Here is a 22,317-nt window from a genome sequence, read left to right as displayed (position 1 = left end):
TATGAAAGCAAACTTTTACCTACAAATTAGGCTGATCTTTTTTCAGCTTTGAAGTTTTCTGAAATTTTTTGGCCACTCCTAGTTTTAACTGCTAGCAGCAGGATCATGAAACGTTGCAGAAAAATGCTACAGATTCTTTGCCAAAACAAGGAACATTCCCCCCCCCAGCATGTTTCTAAGCCACTTTCAATAACATCGTAATGCTGCTTCTTCCTCTGCCCCACTATCTACTTACCAACAATGACTATGCCAAAGAAGCAAGCGCAAGCACTTTAGCAGGAAAATCCTAATTGCCATGCTCGGCTGTTAGTACGACCTGTGCATATGCACCTGTATGCATATGGCTGAAAATCCCAATTTGCTACTCACTTGCATGCACAGAAAAGGTAACATTAGTGCTAAGAAAAGGAGCAATTCCAAGAAATTTCAAGTTATGGCGTCTGTCACACACTTCTTAATGCATCCACTCTATTTTATCACATACACTAAGTCACACAGGATTAGTAATATAGTCTAATAAACAGGAATGCACCAAAGGCCTCCAGTGTGCTTTCCTGCTGCACCGCTACGGACACACGGGAGCGCTACGCTGCGGGCGCCTCTGCACATTCGGGGTTTGCCAAGACGATGAGCGGAGCGACGGCGGGTCTGTGCTGCAAAGCGCTGTGGATGCTGCCCCGGGAAGGGCAGCGCTCGATGCACCGCGGCACCCGCGAGTTGCTGGGACCGGGCCCCCGTGCCGGCGGGCTGCTGGCGGAGCAGCTCCCTGCCAGGGTGTTGCCGTCTGCCTGCTGACGCGCCCAGAGGTCCGTTGGGCTGAAGGACGACGACCGCAAGAAAAGGCAGCTGTCTTCCTGGGGAAACCTTACTTTTGGGGACCCCCGGTGCAGGCCATTCCTGCCGTCTCGGGATTCATTAATACATTCCAAAGAGAGGCGCATTCATTGCTTTTATTTAACCTACCAGAGCAATAAAAACCATCATTAGAGACAATTTACGGGCTAATCTAATTTTTAAGAATGCACAGCCACTCATAGCAATCAACTTTAAATTAATTACAGTATCAGATTAAAAGAGGAAGATGGATCACCTCCTGGCCCACCCATAAGCCCTCTCAGATGACAGTATGTGTGTGATTTTTTAATTTTTATTTTTTAATGCTATTGTTAAGCCTTTGTTCTAAGATGTCAGCCATTTACCTGCAGGAAAACGACAGCAACTTGTCACAGACTGCCGAAGAGACCCTCCTGACTGGCTGCCATAACCAGCACACTATTTCCCAAGCTGTCACCCTCGCGTCCTAGCACTATCTGCTGCTTAAAGATTTGCTCTGACATGAACCAGGCAGAGCAGTGGCTGTTATCATTAAGGGCTCTGCACACAGTGGTCTGTGTCAGCTGCACTGTGCTTAGGTTTGCTTCGCTCAATTATTTGTTTGTCACTTAAGAGACCCGGGTATCGAGCAGATATTGTCAAGTTATTTTTGGCCCCCAATATACTGGCAAAACATAATGAGGCCTTTAGGTGAATAACTGTCTTGGCAGCAAGGTGCTAAGATGATGTGCTGTTGAAAGGCTGGATAGCAATTAGGTTATTTGAAGAAGATGAGATGCTGGACAGGGCATGTGAAGACAGAGAAAACCAGCTTAACTATTAAAATGCCACCCCCCACTTCAAGTTGTCAGCTATTTAAGCAAGGTTAATTTACTACAGGCGGGATTGCCGACAAACTTAATTTTTTATTAATTCAAAAGATGTACAGACTTGTCCCACATGCATATTACCCAGCCCTTTCCAGACAAGTCTAACAGCTTGCCAGATGATTATTATCAACATCTAACTGTATCACAGCGATTCCCACAAGCCCCAGCCATGGGCCTGGTTTGCACAGCATGAGGGGCAGTGCAAACAGGACAAAAGATGGTCCAAAGACCTGTAATTCAAGAGTCAGCACATAGATAAAGGAAGCAAATATGGAAGCAGATGGAAAAACACCTCAAATCGAGAACCATCACCAAAAAGGAAGGCGCACATGATGCCTAAGGCATTGGAGCGACCTGAAGAGAAGCAGGGTAGGGCACAAGTCCTCTCTCCTGCTCCGTGGGTTTCACCTGCTGTCCATATGAAACTCTTTCTGTAAGTTGGACTCACACCCACAGTGCCCACAAACACATATAACATCTCGCAGGACTGGGCTCTGCAGAAGCAATCTCCAGAAATCATGCTGGTCATCACTACACACACTGTAGGAAGTGGTTCAGGCTTGTCTGACTGATCAAATTGGGTTTTACCTACACAAACTTTACATCACGTCCTATCTGAATCACAGGAAATGCATACAGCACCTGATGACCTGACAGCATTTGGCCATGATCTTTTAAAGAGGGTCACTGTAAGAAGATACTTATTTTTGTAAAATATTTATACAGATGCACGTATAAGAAAACACTCTATAAGATAAGCACTAGTAACTGCACCACCTTCAGCAGAGATGAGCACTCTTGTTTCTCCTCCCTCCAAGCGCAAATTCATAGGTTGCTAATTTGGGAATAACATGTCTAGAGAAACCATTCGGAAAACCTAAGAGTAGGTACAACAGCCAATTTTTAGGGAGGTAAACCAACCACAGCACAGAGAAAAGCTGTAAGACAAGAAAAGTGACCTTTGCAACACAAAAACAAATGAGAGTTTTCTAATTCAATCCATAGAGCCATTTGGTTTTGTTTTAACCTTATATATGCTCAAGTATGAGCTTCTGTACCAAAAGATGATGATTTCTCTGGGAGCCTGAACCAAACAGAGTAAACAGGGACCTGTTTGTTCATGGCAATGGCAGTGGGTCTGGCCTCAGATGACTTATGACATCTCTCTTGATGTATACAAAGCACCACCACAAGCAGCACCACAGGCACAGTTACATGACCGGTACCAGCATGAGTTAATCAGTCTAGCTGCTTACAGGCAATTGCTTGTTTACTTTAAGGGTTATTCACCCTGCCTGCAATCAGACATGACTGTTCAAATATGATCTGGATTATAATGAGCCGGTTACTCAAGAACCGTGGTCTTCAAAACAACTCTGCCTCCAGTGGTCTGCTTTAAACATGTCTGATGTAATCATGGGATTTCTTCTGGTCTGGTGAAAGATGATGTATATGGTGGTTCACAATTGCTAGTGTTGTTCCTGAGCATACTCTCATCCCTGCTGGATGTATGCATTCAGAGAACCCGGTCAACACAGCCCTTCCATGCTGCTCTTTCCAAAATGCTGACAACTTTCCATTTTTCCATCCACATGGTAACTCTTCCCCAGATCCCAAAGACACTGGAGGTTGTTTATTCATACAGCAACAATCCTCACCTTCAGATCAACGCCCACTTGACTGGGAGTTAGAAACACAAGACTGAACTACTGGCAATGAAGTAAGATCAAAATGAAGACCAAGATCATTCCTCTTTCTTGATGAAGAGATGAGGTGAGGTGAAAGCCCATGAGTTCATCCCATTTCTCCCAGTCAACTAAACAAGACCTGTTCAGACCTCAGGAAGAGTGTCAGGAATACCTAAAGAACAGTTTAGGTACCTCATCTAGATGCAGTCAGATGCAAGAGGAAAGATTCAAGCAGTTCTCTCCCAGAAGTGTCAGAAACTCAGCATCCTTATCAGACTTTCCATCTACCAAAGTTTGAAGTGTCTCATTGCCCCCCATAACCAAAAAACTGAGGACCACCTTGGGAGAGCAACCCCCTTAATGACAACACTTTCTCTGTGCTACCCCAAGCTGTCAAGGAGAGCTGTCACTTATAGTTTCAAAGCAGACCTACACTTGAGGTTAAGATTTACAGCAGGCGCTGTACTCCTGGCACAGCTTCTCAATCCTCCTTAGAGACAGCAGATCCTGCCCAGCACTGAAAAACTGCCAAAGTCAGATTTTAATAATAATTTATCTCAGCAACACAAGCAAGAAGAAAAGAAAAAAAAACCCCAAACAATCCCAGTTACTATCATAGGACAGAACAAAATGGTGCTGTTGTTGAAACAGGGTCTGTTGTACCCAAGCAGCAATCACACCTGCTGAAAGCTGCAGAGGCTACAACTGTACAACCAACCAACAATAAAAACCAGCAAGCAAAAGTAAAACCAGGGCTTTTGCTCATCTGCTTTTGATTTTTATAATGCTGTTTCTTTTAACAAATGAAGTTTAAGTGCTTATGGGACTAACAACCTAGTAAATGAACTAAGTATTAATTTGTGGCTTTATTACTCGGCAGACCTATTTTCACGAAGCCGTTTTTTCTTAGGACACAGCTTGCTCTGCAGCAGCTGTTTTCTATTACAAGCCACTCAAATTCCTTTGCCTCCAATTTTCAAAAGTGCCCACTAACTTGAAGTATTTGGAAATGATACGAAATTGCTGTGGGAGCTCCATAGTGCTACACCTCATCCCTCTCCCCACTCCTCTTATCATCCCATAAAACACGCGCAGCAACAAAGCCGCAGGTTCCTCCCTGCCTCCCTCACCATGGGCCAAGGGCTGACCCAGACAGCCCAAGTCCTCCAGATCCACCTCGCCTCTTGACCCCACAACATTTTGTGAAAACCCATAAAGGAACCACAGAGCATGATATTAACCCTGTGATAAGGTTCCCATAGAGGGCTGAGGAAGACTGCAGCTTGGCCCATGCTCCAAAGACTGTGCTTGGCTTTTAGATAGCCATAGGTGAGGGGAGTAACATGGGATTTGGGGAGCTCCTCTGGCTGTAAACAGGAGATAGGAATAAGGCAGGTGCCCTGGTGAGGTCAGACCAAGCTGTGAGCACGCCTAAAGCCAGGGTTTCAGTGCCAGGGGAAATTCCGCTGCAGTAAACACAGGTTCTAGCAGTCCGGTGGGCTTTGAGTCTTGTGCTCTTGGACTTGGGAATTCTTCCCTGGCGCCACTTTGAACATCATTCTGTGAGACTAGGTCTTCAGCTCAAAAATAAAAAGACTTTTTTAGAACAGTATTTTTTGGATAAGTATAAAAGAAAGCCCCCCACAGCTCCTGCCTTACTCTCCTAGCATACGTAAGTCAAGGCCGTTAACTGCTTTAAAAGGCACTTAAATCAGTTTATCTGCTCTTCTGTTTGCCACTTTTAAGTATACATTTACATTGGCTTTTTTAAACAGCTTGTCGAATGCTGCACAACATCCCTTTCAGTCACACACTCACTCGCTACTTGAAGCATTTCTCAGTGTGCTCCTGGCAGCCGTACTAGTCACATCTAGCTTGGAAAATAGTTTATGTTACACTAAATAATTGCACGCACTGAACGCTACCAGGCCAAGTTGTGATCGCGGGGCGAAGCCGTGCTGTGGCCGGGCCGATCCTGCCAGCGCCAAAGGTGGGGGCAGCCCCTCTGCCCTCGCCCATGCCCTGCCTGCGCCCCTCTGCCCCCTCTCCTGCCCCGGACCTCTCACTCGGGCAACTCAGCTGCGAAATCATCCCCCTTTTCTTGCTGCGTTTGGATTTCTGGTGAGAAATCACTCAGCTCGCAGAGTCCAACCATAGCCGGGGCAGCAGCAAGGTGGGGGAAGAGAGCAGGACCTGCTGGGGACAGGGACTGGCGAACGGGGCTCGAGCCCCCCTCAGTCACAGAGGTGCACAAGGGACAGAAAAAAAAAAGGGAATAAAAGTGATGCCTGGCTGGCTGAAAGTCTCAAGGGTGTCACAGGATTTACTCCTGTGGCCCTCATCCAGCAAAGCACTTAAGTAAATGCTCGGTGTTAACAAGTGTTTAAAGTCAGTCAAGCAATGCAGCACATTACTGAACTGAAGCCTAAATGAGGACAAATTAGAGTCTGTTTATTCTGCTCCCTGAGACTAAAACTGTCCTCTTAGAACTCTCTCCATGGTGTCGCTTGGTGATGAGGCCCTGCCTTTTCTTTTGGATAATCTGTGCTGAGCCACAAGAAAAGTTCAAAATTCTCCGGTTTAAAATATCATCCTTCACAAAGTCGTCTTTGCCATGGGAATGAACATGGTAGCTCTCACTTGGAAGCTCGATTTCAGTTTTTCTGCCTACTCAGACAAATATTACTGCACTCAAGTCACACACTGAAAGGCTTCTTCACATGTTCCGACTCTGTATTTTTCTAGGAAAAAAAAAAAAAAAAGCTGAGACTTTGGAAAGCAACGGCGAGATCTGCCTGTGGTTCTCCACTCCTATTCCCGCACTTTGGAAAACAATGACTAATTCAAATAACTTCATGGACTTTTGTGGGCAGCCTGCATGATAAAATAATATCTTACTTTGTGGGATCATTTTATGTGGAGAAACATTTAAAATATGTCAGCACGGTGATGAAGGCAAAAAGCATTCTTGTTTGGGGGACAGTTGAGAACTGGAAGAAAAAAGCCTGTTCACTTTGGTTTTTAAGCAGCTATAAAGACTTTATAAAAACAGAAGAAAAGCACAATTCATATAGATGTCCCTGTGAAACTCCTACTGACATCCAGAGTGTCAAGCCTGATCACTGTAGGATGTGAGATACTTTGGAGTGCATTTTTTTTTTAAAATTAACAGCAGCTGGATGTAACACGGCCTGAGCAATGGGTGTTAAATTGTGCCAAGTGAGAAGATATTAGGTCCTATAGAAAAAAGGACTACGGAGGTGAACTGGTGGGTTAGTGGCACAGCTGGGTACTTGGGAAGCCCAGGCACCCTGCATACGCTGTACACTGCATACTGAGCACTTTATGCACAGGTCTACAGTCTTCAAAAGTTCTTAAAAGAGAGGCTTGCAATACATCTTGGATGGTAGCTAGAAATCAACCATTTCTTTCTGAAGGTAAAGTTAATTTATGGCCCACAATATATAGTTACATGGTGCTGCTGGAGGCACAGTAGCTCCCCACGACAGCTGCAAATACATAGTTCTTTTCAGCCAGCGGCATGCAATGGAAACACCCTGTGCAGGTTGGTCCCACCGTTGAGCTGGGACAGCTCAGGCCATGTTGACGCACCCTTTGAGGAGGCCCTTTTGTCCCCTTACAACCTAAGCAAGGTGTTGTGGAGCCCAAGTCAACCCAGTATCAACATTAAATACACGGATAGCCAAATGAAGGAACCAATTCATGCTGTTCGGTGTTATCTAAAACCACGTATCCATTGTGTAAGCACATTGGCGTTTATGTGGTCCTTCGTTTAACTCACGGGTTAAACCTACTCCGGGGTTAAACCTCCTCGCAGGAGTAGCTTTGCTAAGGTGACAGTTCTGGGGTAAAAAGCTCACGCTTGGTACCGTAAACTTGATGTAAAAGGTCTTTGCCTCTCTGCTGAAAATGACATTGCTGTGCTTTTCCAATTGAAATGAAATGTATTTGATAAGATAACAAATGCCTGGCAAAGCACATTTCAGTTATGTAACGGAAAGAAGAGGAGGGGAAAAATCTTGTATAAACAGCAAAACAATACAGCTTTATCTAATCTCAGCAACTTATTGCTGCTTGTCTGTGTGTGTGTTTTACTGACAAAATAAAATAAATTGAATCAGCTCACACACGATAACATGCTCTTTCCTACCTCATACTAATTGCTTGGCTAATTGATGTTTGTTGAACTTTCTCCATTTCATTGAGTGATTAGGTACAAAGCTAACAGTTGACATCTGTAGGCGCTTAACTGGCGTCTGTAATTACTGTTAATGTTAAATAATTGTTAGTTAATTGGAGTGGTAACTGACTGAATGGAATCCAGATTGTGAAGCAAAAAGAGACCTAGTTAAATAAACATACATTTTCAGAGAAAACAACATTTTATTACAAGGGAGAGACTAACAGCAGGCCAGATATGGGAGGTCTGCAGGATGCTCCATTTATGAAATCTCACACCAGACTCCAGCCTGGACTCCACTAACTGCAGGTATGTCAAGTCAGGATCTTTGTCATCAAAATACTCCCATTCCAATAATTTTTCCACTGTATTTTGAACCGATTATCACAATTTGTTATTTTACAGCCCAATGCTGATAAGTCTTTCTTGAGAAAATCAAATATAGGTTAATCTATAAGACAAGTGCTCTATCCAGAATAGATACAATTATGTGTTAGTAAATATTGCCATTTTGCTCACTGAGACTGGAAGAGTTTGACTTCACCAAAATCAACAGCCTTGAGTGAACTCTTAGGGGAATACAGTCACCAACTGACACCAAAGGGTACTTGATACCAGTCCAAATAGGCAAGGATGCCCAGAACAACACTTTCAACTGTCTCCCTCTGCTATTTTGGTCAAGAAAAGCCAGTGCTTACAGGTGCTTGAACCATGCTAGCTGGTTTACGGTTTTGTTTTGAATTACTAACTTAAAAAATTATCAGTGAAGCCTTGGAAGACTCCTGGTTTGCAAGATCGTAAGTTTTAGGATTTAAGAATCTGAAAGGTTTTGGAAGAAGCTACCTTTGACTTTTACCTGTCCGTCTGGGCACACTGGGTACAACACATTATTCAGCGACCTTTTCCTGCAGCTACAGAACAGCTATGGTGTCTCCCAGCACTGGCAAGCCTGCCTGACCGCTGTGTCCCAGCCAAAAAACCATCAGCACATAAAGAAGGAGGGGGCATGGAAAGCGTACGGATGGAGGATTGGTCTGTGCTCAGGAAATGCAGCCATAAGGGGATGTTACGGAACAAATTCCTTGCTCAGATAAAGCCTTTACGGCACAGAAATAACTGCCTTGCTCTTTTGTGTACCAGAACAAAGGACCATCTTGAGACACGTATCAACTTTTTTGTCTGCCTGCCTTGGAAGTTAAGAGTGAAGTGATGCACCAGTTCTTCTAATCTAACTCACAGGTACAGGAAACCTGGGGTCCTCAAAACCAGAGGCTTTTTCCAGTGCTCCGTCCCTCACTAATGAGACACTGAACTTTCACACGGAAAATATTGAAAAGCCATTTGAAACCCACAAAACACAGGCAAACCAAGTGTTCCAAAGCCACCAGGGAAGTCTCCACCGGAAAGGCAACGAGACACCATCATCAGGGTATCACTTCGGGAGGGTGAGCCATCGTAACAACCACAAAAAAAGAAATCTGCAGAACTGCTCGTATGATTCAGCAGTCCCTGAGGTTTGCTGGCTGACGGGTGGGTTTCCTGCAGCACTGGTATTGCTCCTGAGCCCTAACAGCAAGCTAGGCAGAAGCATTTCAGTGAGTAGAAGAGGTAGCATGAAGAGAGCAGCCCCCCAGAAAATCAAAAGCAACACTGAGGACATACACCCAGCAAGTGAGGATGTTATATAGATTCCAACAGACCCTTGGAAAGGAGGGAGGCAGCAGTAGTCAGTTCTCCAGCATACTGACCATGTTAATATTGCATACGTGCTATCTATGTAATAGCGGATCCACTTACAGTCAACATGAGATGCTGTGGGGATGGTTTACTTGGAGAGAGCGAGAGCACTTCTCCACAGCCAAGAATCTTCTGTGAATGGGATCAGCAGAGAAGTATTTGCCAACTTTAGCTCCCTACTTGTTTACAGAAACAGATGTTGTTGAGGATCCTCAAGAAATAATTCACCACAGACAGATGAGGGGAGAAACAACAATATGCCTGTTTTTCTAGGGAAGGATATTGCTATAGAACCACCTAAGAAGCCAGGGCTTGATCTGACCGGTATTTCAGCCACCAGTGAAGAGTAGTAACGCAGATGCCTTGATCTACCTCCAGCTGAGAGTATAAATATTTCCCTGACAGCTGGTGGTGCCATGAAGCAGAAGGATTCATAAAGTTTACATGAACATCCTGTAAACAATTTGAACATAAAAAGCTGTAACAGCCCAATTGTGTTTCTGATCAAAGGCAAACTTCAATATACAGCACAAATGAAAACTTCATCACTTTGGGACTCATTTCTCCCTCCAGGAAAAGCCGTTTTCCAAGGGTACGTAGGAGGGAGTTAACATAAATGAAATACACAGTAGTAGGAGGAGCTGCCTGCTCTACAGCTTCAGATGTGTCTATTTAAATTATTAAGAGATAATGGAATTTAATTATGCTGGAAGGTCATGTTACAAAAATTCATGAACAAAACCTGTACTTTGGCCAGGATTAATGGTGCTAAGGTTGACGGTCTCAGAGGGTAAGGAAAAGTTATGTTCGTTCAAAGACATAAAGACTATAAGCAGCAATCCCAAACTGGAAGGCCCAGCCTGCAGCGAGGGAAGGGACAGACCGGGAGCTGCAGGCAGGCGATGCACTCCTCTTCCATCCCTTAACATCTGAATAAATGAGATAGACAACAGCTCCATTTTCAAGCATTACTAAGGGCCCAGGCCCTTGGGTGCTTACCTCCCAACACAGCCACCTGGATTTCCATGGGAATCATTTCCCTAGATAATTTTAAGCATTACAAGGTAAAGTGTTCCTGCCCGAGTGATGGAGCGTAGGGCTCCAATTCATGGCCAGGGACAACTCATTTCAGTGGCACCTACAGCGATGCCTGCCCTGGGGACCAAGCCCCATCCCTCCCAAATTCCCAGCGCTGCTGCAGATAGGGCAGAGAGCTGGGGACCTCTGGGAGCGGTGGCAGCAGAGACCCGATATGGGAGCCCCACAGCCCTCTCCAACACGGCATCGCTCGGCCATGACACGTATCCCAGCCCTGAGGGGTCCCCAACATCCATGTGCCGCCCCCCAAAACTCACAGGACCCTTCTAGATTTAGGGATGCATCTTCCCATTCAGCTCTAAGGGCAGCTAACTCCTAAATGGAAGTTGAGAGACTTCTCCTCAAGGGGTTTTACCACCTCTTCAAAGGTGGTTTTGAGGGGATTTCCCTTTGCTCTAGATTCTTTAATTATTAGTATTTCTGAGGAAGGGACTGTTCCACATTACGCATCCAAACTAAATCATCACACCTTAAACTTGACCTCATCGTCAGCTTAGAAGTCCACAACTAAATGACAGAAAGGGGACAAAATGTATGTACAAGACCTAAAATGCTTCAGGATTTCTACCTGCTTTGTAGATACATGACTTGTGTGATTTCTGCTACCTCAGCTATAAATAATTCTGCAAAATAAAAGTGGCAAGGAAAAAAAAAAAGTACGCATGAGACACAGGTAGCTGCAGGACATCTGAGAGGAATGGCTGCAGACATGGAGGGATGTACACTTGTCGGCCGAGCCTTCCCAGCCTGGTCCATCAGCCAGGAGCTTTGAAGGTTTCATCATGATTTACCCAATGCAGATCTGACCTTTCTTACAAGTGACTTTTATTGCTTTTGGCAAAAGCAGCCGTGGACAACACGGGGGGGAAGAACTGGCTTGGAAGCAAACAGACTGAATTGCAGAGAGAGAGAACTTGAACTTGGAATATATCAAACTGACAGCGCTGGGCAGTCGTCAGCCGTCCCCAGGGCAGACACTTAGAGAAGGCAACAGCCTCCCAACCACCACTGGCCACAGGGAGAGCCTCTGCACCTGGCCGCAAGCAATTACTGACATTATCTCCAAACAGGGGATCTTTTTTGAGGCTCTTTTCCTGATATTTAGCAGTTTGAATGCTAATCCCTTTAACAAAACTGTCCCCTATGCTTTTTCCGCCCTCTTTCCCTTAATCTTTTTCTCCCAGTGGGGAAAAAAAAAAAAAAAAAAAAAAGGGGGGGGGGGGGGGGGAGAAAATACCAGTCAGCCTAGTTTGGCCGCACCTGGATTTGCATTGATTCTTCCCTTGTCATTCATGTTACCAACAGGAATTAGCATATGGCTTTAAGGGGAAACTCAGGAGGAGAAAAGAAAGACGCCATTTTGATGGAAATAAGGGGCAAAGGAATAATCTACCATCAACTAAAAAGCTTATTTGTGTATGGTTTCCCAAGCAAAGCTTTGAAAAGCCCATGTTGATTTTAGGCTACACAAAGAAACCCTAATCCTTTCAAGGGAACTAAATCACCAAAGAAAAGTACCTCGGAAGAAAAGGCTCCCTGTCAAGCACGGGTATTCACAACCAAATAGATGCCACGAATCAAGCTCCGTAAGTAAACAAAAATAAGAATGTGGGAAATGTGTTTGATTCAAAAACAAAACAAAACAAAACAAAAAAAAAGAAAACGAAAGGAAGAGGAAGAGGGGCCTACTCTTCATCAATCACCTCCCGGGGGGAGGAGGGCCCCTCACCCTCACCCTGGTTACAGGCCTCCGCCAGGAATGCGAATTCACGGCCTGGGCTTCTCCTCCGCCCTGGCCCAGCCCCAAGAAAGGGCTGCTCAAATGCCAAAGCTTTTTAGAGCGAATTAGCAAAATAAAGATGCAGTCACATGTAGTTTGGGGGCCTTGGGTCACTCCAAACACAACTCTTCCTTTCTACTTGTCTGTGCCACCTATTCTCCGCCTGTGGAGGGGCCGAGGGGGAAGCTGTAAATGCAATTAATCAGAAAGGATAGATAAGCTTGCCAAGTGAGATAATCTGGTTAGACCACAGAAATAATCCAGACTGTACTTCCACAGGATGCTAATACATGAAAAACAGGAATATGGATCTGTAACGCAATTAAATATAGGTGTAATTCAATATGCAGCAAAAGACTTCAGAAGCAATGGTGTATCAGCGTGGGAATCCCAAACGCAACGGGGTCACGTACTGTCCCCACTTAAACCACTACAGCGTTGTGGAATTAAAAGACACAGAAAAACACCAGAACGACCCACTGGAATAACAAAGCCAAACCCAGTGAGAAGCACACAGGGCAAATACTGAGCAAATCCACACCTGGTCAACAAAAAAGACCTAAATTTCAAACTAATCAAATCTGTCTCTCCTAACGCAAACTAACTCAAACATTCCAAAAAACCAGTAAGTTAAAATACCGTGGGTTTACAGCTACAAGCACGCCCTTTTACTAAGCAGTTGCCATGTGCTGCCACTAAGAAATAGGACAGTGGGGTGAAAACCAGACGCATTTTAAAGGCTTTGAGTTATATTCGTTGGCGCAACTCGTGCCTGGAGCTGCTCCCTCAACCCTCCTCACAAAAACACAAACCAAAACAAAAATAAGAATTAAAAATAAAAAATCCCCAAAGCCAACAGTCTAATAATGCTGCTTCAGGACAAGCTGTGCACAGAAGCTCACTGGCACTGATTTAGGGTAAGTTTTCCCTTAATGTACTGTTATATCATTAGCCACTCTCTCTTTGGACTGCTGTTTGGAAGAAATTAATGGGATACTGAATATTTAAATGTGGCCCTCTATATCATTTATTAACTCTACAGAAAGCACACAGCACAGTAAGCCATGGTTTATGACTATTATCCTGTGAATACTAAACGTTGGCTGGTTATTACTGTCAGCAGTGCAAATTGGCTATTCATAACTCCACGTCTATCATGTAGCTGATGAGTAACAATCAAGTTAAAACATTTTGAAAACTCTTACAGTTATTTAAATGAGCTTAAATTAAAGCCATTTGTAAAATAAACTATTCCCTAATATTGTTATTTAAATTAATTCTGACCTGGCAGGCAATACATTATTTAAAGCCTATATTTTATATTAAGCAAAGCAATTACCAAGCATACAGAACACGTCTGAAACCAAGAGAAACATAAAAAGCACTAACAAGCTGATTGCGACATTTCTGCAAGACAAGTTACATTTCATCTCCCATTGAAATTGCCATGAAAAGAAATGTGTGGGGAAAAAAATATGTTTGTGATGTGAACTGCAGTCTTACCTTTATTTGTAACAGCGTTGAACAGTTTTTCAGAGCTGGCATCAGATGCCTGAAAGACCAATAAAAAAAAAATGTTACATTTTCTACAAGTGATAGATTTCAAAAGGCATGGCGTTATATTTATACACACACATATGTATGTATATTTTAGAGAAACAAATCAGGTGACAAAACCAAGCGAGCTAATGGAAGCTGCAGCCTCCGCAGACAGCGTCCATGAGGTGGTGCTGTTTGGCTGTACTTCACCGCCCTGCAGTGCAGGTATTTCTTTGGAAAGATTCTCTTTATTAAAGAAAGAATTTTTTTTTGTTATTCAACATATTAGCTGCACAGAAACTGTATTTTTGTACTGTAATTATCCAATACATTCTGACATTGATCTTGCAATGGGAAAGAGTCATGATTTTGAATCAGACAGCCCAGTTTCGGGCATTTGCAAAACTGCGGATTTCTTAATTTTGAAAGTATTTTTGGAGACCCCTCCTGTGTCAACCATTTGGTTTTTACAATCTTTAAAGCAGTGCTGATAACTTGGGTTAGTAATTTTATAAATTGCTGTTACAAACTCTTTGAAAAATAAAGAGTACGTATTCAGTATTAGTATGTGTTTCCACGTAAGATTTGCCTTCGTCAGAATAACTGATTCTTGACACCACACTCTGTATAAACTAATAATCCATTTTATTTTTCCATCAAGTCACCTTTAGCCGTGGGAGGATTTTCCTCCCAACATTGTGTTAGTACCTCATCTACTACTGCTCTTTGTATGCAAGTATGCCAGTTAATCTTTCTACCTATTAATAAAAAGCCTTACTTAAGTTTCAGACAAAAACGTTGAGCTCCCCCCTTTCAGAAACTAGAATGGCAAGAAACCAGATGGGGGAAAGTGACGCTGCAAATGTTAATTTTGCAAAGATCCTGAGCCCAAAAGCAGAAAGCATTAAGTTTATGCATCTGTGTACCGCTGTGTTTGCACACACACATGTACATAATACACACACACATACATACACCTAAAGCTTAAACTTCTACCACCTACACGTTCACAAGATGCAGACAGCAGCTCAATTTTGAACTGTATCTTGGATCCAACCCCGCTGATAGATAGTCTGCTTTTTGAAAATACATCGGAAGAAATGTGCTCAGTAATGAAATATTGCAAACAGGGATAAAATGCAACACTTGAGAAAGATTTTAGTCTTCTCCTAGAAGCTGTTTTCTCACTGGATTCAGGAAAAATAATTAAAAACACTGTCTATTTGGAAAGCAGGCTGCATCTTTTTTTGTTAAGGGGAAGGAATTTCTCAGTTCAAACCTGGATAAAAAACATCAGACAAGCAACATATATTAGATATCTTGACTGCACTAAAAACTTGGGCGTGAAATTACCGATAAATAAGTAGATACGGTTCAGACTGCATAACATTGTGTAGTAATACACTGAAATAATTTGTTTACCCTCAACTTATACAAGATTTCTATGATTAATTACTAAAAATAGCTTTATTCTTTTTCAGACTTATAGACAGATTTTACTAGATTACTGCTGGCTTATTTAAAAGCTGAGCTGGTGTATTTCTTCTCGATTAAATACCTTGTAAACACTGGATTTATTACCCAATGATGGATTTATTATTCAGTGATGACTTTCTCTAAATTAATGAAAATATGTGAATAATGCACAAATTGAAGAGATCAAGAAGGCCATGTGCTTTAAAGAGCAGTCCAATATTAGTCCAACAAATTAAGAGATGCTCAATGCTTTCCTAACCTTGCCATCAGCCTGCTCTCTGATTAAAAATAATAAGCTTTTCTAGTGAATTTCACCTGGTGTTGTCTTTTTAAATGCAGCTTCTCTCAAAAGTCAAAACTCTCCGAACCATTGTTTCTTTTTAGAAAGAAAAACCAATATTAAAAAACAAACAAACTTCTTACAGTTTCAGCTATTACTTTATTTTACTGTTTCAAAGTAATACATTTTACTTTGTTTCAAAACAAAACAGCATAGGGAAGCTGTAAGTTTCCTATCCACTTGATTTTTCCAAACACTAGAAAAGAAGAAAACATTTTTTTTTTAAAGAAGTTTGCTCTAACACCAAGCGTAAACCAACAGATTGTTTTTAAGCTATGGTTTTTCAGGTGAAATATTTTTCTGTGCTACCGCATAAACCAGTCGGAAACACTGTTGTGAAATCTGGAAGTGGCACTTCTCGGACATAACGTGGTGCACAATACATCCTGCCTGAGAATCGCTCGTGAGCAAACTGGGAGATGATTATCAGCACAATATGCATCTAAAAAAGGAATAATTTTACAAAGACAAAGCTTGTCCAAGAGTGAATCGCATTTTGCATTACTGACCACATGCTACTGAATGGAAGAGCAACTTGAAAAAAACCCATTGCCTGGGTTACCACAAAAACAACCCAAACCCCTTTTGCTGGCTTGAATAGTGAGATGGAACTTTGACTGCCCGTTTCGTTACTTTAAAATTTGGTTTTAAATATAAAACAGCAATTAGGGTAACGTACCAGAGATATAGTAGTGAATACAATCTCTGCCAGCAGGTCAGACACTGTATCAATTTCCACGCAACTACTAATTTTTTCGTAGTTAGGTAGTCACATCATGCAACATCACCAAAGCAAGGAACAAAAAGCCAAATTAATTTGAAAAACCCCCAACAACTCGGCACTAATGCAGAAGGATAAAATACAACGCCTTTAGAGCGCTGACCTAAAATCTCCTCTGTATTGACAGGAATCTGTGCAGACAACAAAGTGCCTTTCTTTCCATGATGGGTGCTTTAAGGCAATGTGGTCAAACCTGGACGTTTAAGCCACGGAGAGGAGCCTGGCTATCTCTTTTACAGGAGACAAGTAAAAGCCTCTCTTCATTCCCCTTCATCCTGATCATTTCCACGTCTTACTCGAGGAGCTGATGGAAAGGCACTATCTACTGGCAATGTTACGTTTTGGGAACCCTTACGGATCCAGCGCACGCTGACTATCCAGGGCGCTTTATGTCCTAACAGCCCTCTCGGTTGAAGAAGTCACCCCCCCAGCTCCTGGACAGACAGGGCGAAAAACAGAGCTGGAGCTGATTACAAACAGTTCCCTTCCTTGCACTTTGGCCGTTTTCCCTTGTAAATCCCCTTGTAACCAAGCGCGGCTTAATCCTTTTCAACATGAAATGAAAGAAGTCGGCAATCCCTAGGCTAAAAAAAAATTAAAACAAAAAGACAAAACAACAACCCCTAAAGAGTATTTTTCCCTCACCGAGGAATGTACTGTCATTCAAGTGGATATACGACTAAAATATTTCCTGTCCAGACAGCGCGGCTTGACTCATTCCTGGCACGGCCCCCGCCGCAGCACTTGCACCGCCACCGCCACCGGCCCCGGCCCCGGCCCCGGCCCCGGCCGCCGCGCACCTGCCCGCGCCCCGCGGAAACAGCGCGGGACCCCGCCGCCCCTCTCCCCCGGCCCGGCCCGGCCCGGCGTGCCCGGGCTCAGCGGCCCGACTTCACCCCGCGGGGCGCGACCGCGGCGCTCGCGTCTCCTTCCCGCCGCCGGGGGGGGGGGGCCCTTACCGAGCCGAGCCGGACCCCGCGCCCGACCCACCCCCCCGCTGCCCAGCCCCGCGGGGGCGAAGCGGCTTTACCTGCTCGCAAGGGGTTAAGCGCGGCTGCCAGCCCGGGGCTCATGGCGGTGCGGGAGGGGCGTGCGTGTGCGCGGCGGCGGCGGCGCCGGGAAACTCCGATCCAGCGCGGCTCTCAAAGTCCCGCAGCCAAACCCCAACTAATCCTTCGGGGGACAACTCCGAGGGCCGGGCGCGCAGGCCGCCCGGCGGACATCCTTTCCGGGCAGCCGAGCCCCCCCCCCCCCCTCCCCGCAAGATGGTTCCCTGGGAGGAGAGAGAAAGAGAGGGGTGTGCGTGTGTGCGAGCGGGCGTGGGGAGAGCGGCGGCCGCGGAAAGCTAATAAAGCAGCAGCAGGACAAAGAAAACCATGTGCGGCGGCAGCGGCGAGCCAGGGGCAGCGGCTTCGCGGCGGCAACTCCGGGTCCCGGGGCGGCGCAGCCCCCTCCTGCCAACGCACCTCCCTCCGCGGGGTCCAGCGCCGGCGGGGCGCAGCTGCGGCCGGCAGCGCGTCCCTTTCTTCGGGCGGCTTTTTAATTTTTTTCTTCCGTTTTGGTTTGGTTTTTTGGGTTTTTTTTTGGGGGGGGGGTGGTGGTGATTTTTTTTTTTTTAAAAAGTCATGCCCGTCCTCCTTCGAGACAAAGCGGGCTCCCGCCGGGGCACTGTCCCTCCCGCCGTCCAGGGCTCGCTGCGGCCACGCTCAGGTGAATTCCATCGGGGAGAAGCAGCGGCCCGGCCCCAGCTCCTCCGGCCTCGCCGAAACAACCTCGCAAGCCTGTAATCCCCGGGGGGGCGGCCGCTCCGCTCCGCTCCTCTCCTCTGCTCTCCGCGCTGCTCCGCCCGGCCCGGCTGCGGGCTCCCGGCCGGACCCCTCGCCGCCGCCCGGGCACTAGCGCTCCGCTCCGCACTGCGCGGCGCTCCGAGAGCCGCTTCCCACCCGGCCGCCGCCGGCTCCTCCCTCTCCCCGCCCGCCCCGCCCCGCCCCGCGCCGCCGAGCCGGGCTCCGCGCTCCGCCGGCGGCCGGTGTCCCCGCGGCGGGGGCGGCCCGGCCCACGGGGGGGGGGTGCGGCGGGCGGGGGGATCCGCGCTCCCCGCGCCGCGGCTCGGCCGAAGCGGCCGTGCCTCTCCGGGAGGTGCACGGGGTGCGCGCAACCTCCGCCCGCCGCGGCGGGGCCGCTCCTCGGGGGGGGGGACGGGACGACGACACCCACACCCACGACACCCACACCCACGACACCCCCGTTCGCGGCCGCGGAGCCGGACAGTCCCTCCCTGCCCCGGAGATCGCGGCACACGCACAAGAGCACCAGTCGCTAAAGCTCCGCGGGAGGAAACCCGATCAAAAATACCATATTGTGTTAAGCAAATTTTTTTTTTTTTTCCCACGGAAATTTAGTGCGTTTTTTAACTGGAAAAAAAATGTCCCCAACTTCAGACAGGGTGGCCTGCATGGAGACCTTCAGCTCTTGGCAAAGTTGCTGTACCTCCCTGAGACACGGGGCTCGCCGACGGTGTGCAGGTGGGGCCAGGGCTCCTAAGCTTGCAGAGACTCGCTCGCCTCTACTTCCAGCACCAAATGTTATCGTCAACGGGCAATGGATTTCTTAGTCACTGTAGGTTTTTCTTAAGCACCGCGCACCATTAGTAATAGCCACCGCTGAAAATAAATGCAGAGATACATTATTATATAAATGATTATTCACTGAAGCATGGCAGTCGGAGCCAAATGATGTCTCCTATAAACCAAGCTGCTGTGAAGATGAGAGGCAGTTATGCTCATTGGCACGGTATCCCCATACAATGAGATGTTTCCTGGGAAATGGACAGGCCCTAAGATAGGTCTTATGGGCTCGCGAGCCCTTGCCCAAGCAGTATTTTCAAGATTTCAAATCGTGAAATTGGTTTCAAACCAATACTGGGCTAGGAGCGCTAATGGAATTGAACTCCAGCGGGCTCCACTGGGATTTGAGCTAAATCCTCAGAAATAGGGTTGACAAACCCTACTCACCTCAACCCCTGCGGCGGAGCTCAGCCTGGAGGAGGTGACTCTCCTAAGGAAAAGACGGCAACTACCGACACCAACCAGAAATCAAAAGCAGAGCAACGGCTGTGGGCGCGTGGTTGGCCTTGCCTGAGCCAGTAGTGCTACGTGCCCAAAATCCAGGGGGAGCTTGGAAAGACACGCTCATGGCCTGGCCCGGCTCCGAGCTCACCTCAGGGACGGGGCGTGGGTGATGCGAGATGAAGAGGGACTGCCCTTCTCCCGGCCACCGAGGTGGGCGCGAGGCTCTGAGCTGTCCCCAAGCAGCGGTGCAGTGCCCTGGGTGCAGCGACGCACCAAACAGCGCAGTGGCTGCGGAGGCCTTACCCGCAGCAAACACTACAGTGCGAGAGGGGAAGGAGGGAAAGCGTGGTCTGAACTGCCCACACAAGTAGAAGTGCTATACTTCAGCAAAAACTCCTAAGAAAACCTTCCTACCAATTACCAACGTAGAACTACAGGATTTTATGCAAATATTTCTCATTTGTTCCTCATTCCATCACTGTATGATCCACTTAAGAACAGTCTTCCTCCTCAGCATTACATCGTGGCTTTTCCAAAATTCTTATCTGAGGGACAGTTGCACTGACTGCAATGGTTTCCACTGGGACAACTATGCGGGAAGATGCACAAAAGAAATGACAACGATAAGCAGGAGAGGAACGCATCCACAACAGCTCCAAATTCAGACCATGGCTGCAAACACTACAGTGCTTTCACTACGTATCTGATCAGGAGTGCGGACACTTCGGTAAAACTGTGACAAACCGTCTTCATCAGAAAATAAAAAAATTGTGGCCAACTTCAGATCCTGGTCACAGCAATGGAAGTAAGAATTCTTCAAGGCTGTCCACCTTAGCAAGGTTATCCCTAGATTCCTACAACGTATCTGAGCATGGACTTTGGCTGTTAAAATTTCACAGGTTTTTGCATCTCCTAATAAATACATAAGACAATCTTGTGCCATCAGAGAGGTGGTTTCCATCTCCCCCTCTAGAAACCCAACAGAGATGGTTTCACATCTGGTTTCTAGAATAAACAGTGGACAGTGGCCAAAAGCCATCGCAGTCGATCGGCTATTTCACGAGCTCAGTGAAGGAAATGGATGGCTTGAGTGCAGTTTTCAGTCTCCACCAAAAATAAATTAATAAAGGCAATTAAACCAGCAGAGTGTTCTCTGCACAACAACCAGAGGAGCTGGGAACCGCATGGACAGCAAGGCTGTACCTGGACGAGGAACTAAATGCGCAGTACTAAGGTGTGGCATCTCATATATTCTATGAGCACTTTGGTCAAGACTTTCCACATCTCGACATGGTAAGAACTGGTCTAATTAAAGCCTAGACTCCTCACAAGACTTTAATTTGATAAATTTAGCCTGGATTAAACTACAGGCTTGTCTGTACTGGATTTTTCAAATGTTAACCGCATGCCACACCTGAAATCTCAGCATACACAAAATCAGAAATGCATTTACCTACTCATCTCCCTAGGGCTGTTAAGGTTTATTGGCAGGGCTGTGGGCCTCATTATGTTCATTATTTGTGCCTTAGAGATAAGTAGAGGACCTCTGTTTTCCTGCTAGAACATTATACATGCACAAAATGCATTTTGTAATTCTGAATGAGAAGTTTGGAGTTCAGGAATTCACCCAAAGCCAAATTAAATCAAAGGAAAAAAAAAAAACACCCCACCAATCCAATGATTTCAATAGCCTTTGGATCAAGCTTCCCCCTCTCTTGACAGCAATACTTTCCCGTGATTTAGGTTATGCCTGGATGGGTTTTTGAAACCTTCTGTCTCTTATCTATGTGGGACCTTGCCAGAATTTTTTTCATCTGTCTGTGGTCTCTGTCAGCGTCGACATTTGTTTCTGCCACAACAACAGTCAAATGAAGTGCATTGAACTTGGATCAAAAGTGATTTCAAGATCTTTCACTCTCTGAAAGAGGTTTTCAGATCCAACTATTTCATAAAAATGACCTAAAGCTGCCTAGACAGCAGGCAGAGAAGCAGACATTTGTTTCCAAGTCATAGAGTAATTCCAAAGAAGAATTACCCATCTCTGGCACAAGGAGCAAATGAATTTTGAAATTACAGCAGATTATATTGGATTAAATTATTTATGGCAAACCTCACCTCACCTGGAAGGTTCTGCAGCTTTTTCCTGGCAACGTGAAAACTGGATATTCCAATTCTTTGGTATTCTGTGAAAGACTGGAAACATTTATGTTTCCATTAAGTTGCTAATCTTTCCAGAAGACACAATGGTGTCTGAGTTCAGAGCGTGATTACGATGCCTTATAAAGTCCTCCATAATGCTTTGAAAACGTACACAATTTTGTCCATTACTGGATAGGAGATGCAGGTTCTTTTCCCCAAGAAAAGAATTTATGGAGCTATCAGCAGAGTTTTATGACTTTGAACAGCAAGCCACGGCATAATGTCCCAACCAGAAAGTACTTAAACTCTAATGCTTTAAAGAGGTTCAAGAAAAGGACCTGTTCTTGAGAGTGACCTAAACAACGACAAAAATCACCGCTGGTTTATGCCGTAAAAAGGTAGCAACAGATGTCAGTAAAAATAAATTGTGGCGAGGCCGGACTCTGCGCTGCTGTGTGTGTGCAGCATCGGCCCCGAGGGCGAGCGCCTGGCGCACCCGGCGGGCTCCTGGCAGCAGATGAAAGCGATGCTTTCTCGACGGCCCTTCTAGCAGAGACAGAGCACTCGTGTGCTTTCGGCTAAAGTGAGGCAGGGGAAAAGGTGATACAAAAAGTAAAAGCACCTTTTGGAAGGAAACAGAACTACTGGAATATATAACATCACTGGGGAAGTTCTCAGGGTAAGTACAGCTTTTCATTTGACAAAGCAGAAAACTTTTGCGAGAGTGTATTAATGACAGTGCAACTTTTTTATTATTTTTATTT

At 45.6% G+C, this 22,317-nt stretch overlaps 1 protein-coding gene across 6 annotated transcripts in view; it reads right to left on the bottom strand.

Annotated features, from left to right (window-relative positions):
* AUTS2 (activator of transcription and developmental regulator AUTS2) overlaps positions 1-22,317 on the bottom strand; it is an 802,029-nt gene that overhangs the window by 60,583 nt on the left and 719,129 nt on the right. For all 6 annotated transcript variants that reach the window (XM_069791497.1, XM_069791496.1, XM_069791499.1 and 3 more), the window contains one exon: positions 13,711-13,759. In XM_069791497.1, coding sequence (XP_069647598.1) covers positions 13,711-13,759 — 49 coding nt within the window. The remainder of the gene's footprint in view (positions 1-13,710; positions 13,760-22,317) is intronic.

The sequence above is a fragment of the Haliaeetus albicilla genome, chromosome 9 (genome assembly GCF_947461875.1).
Source record: "Haliaeetus albicilla chromosome 9, bHalAlb1.1, whole genome shotgun sequence".
NCBI classification, from domain to species: Eukaryota; Metazoa; Chordata; class Aves; order Accipitriformes; family Accipitridae; genus Haliaeetus; species Haliaeetus albicilla.
The sequence above is the reverse complement of the archived record's forward strand: the minus strand, read 5'-3'. Positions and strand labels throughout refer to the sequence as shown.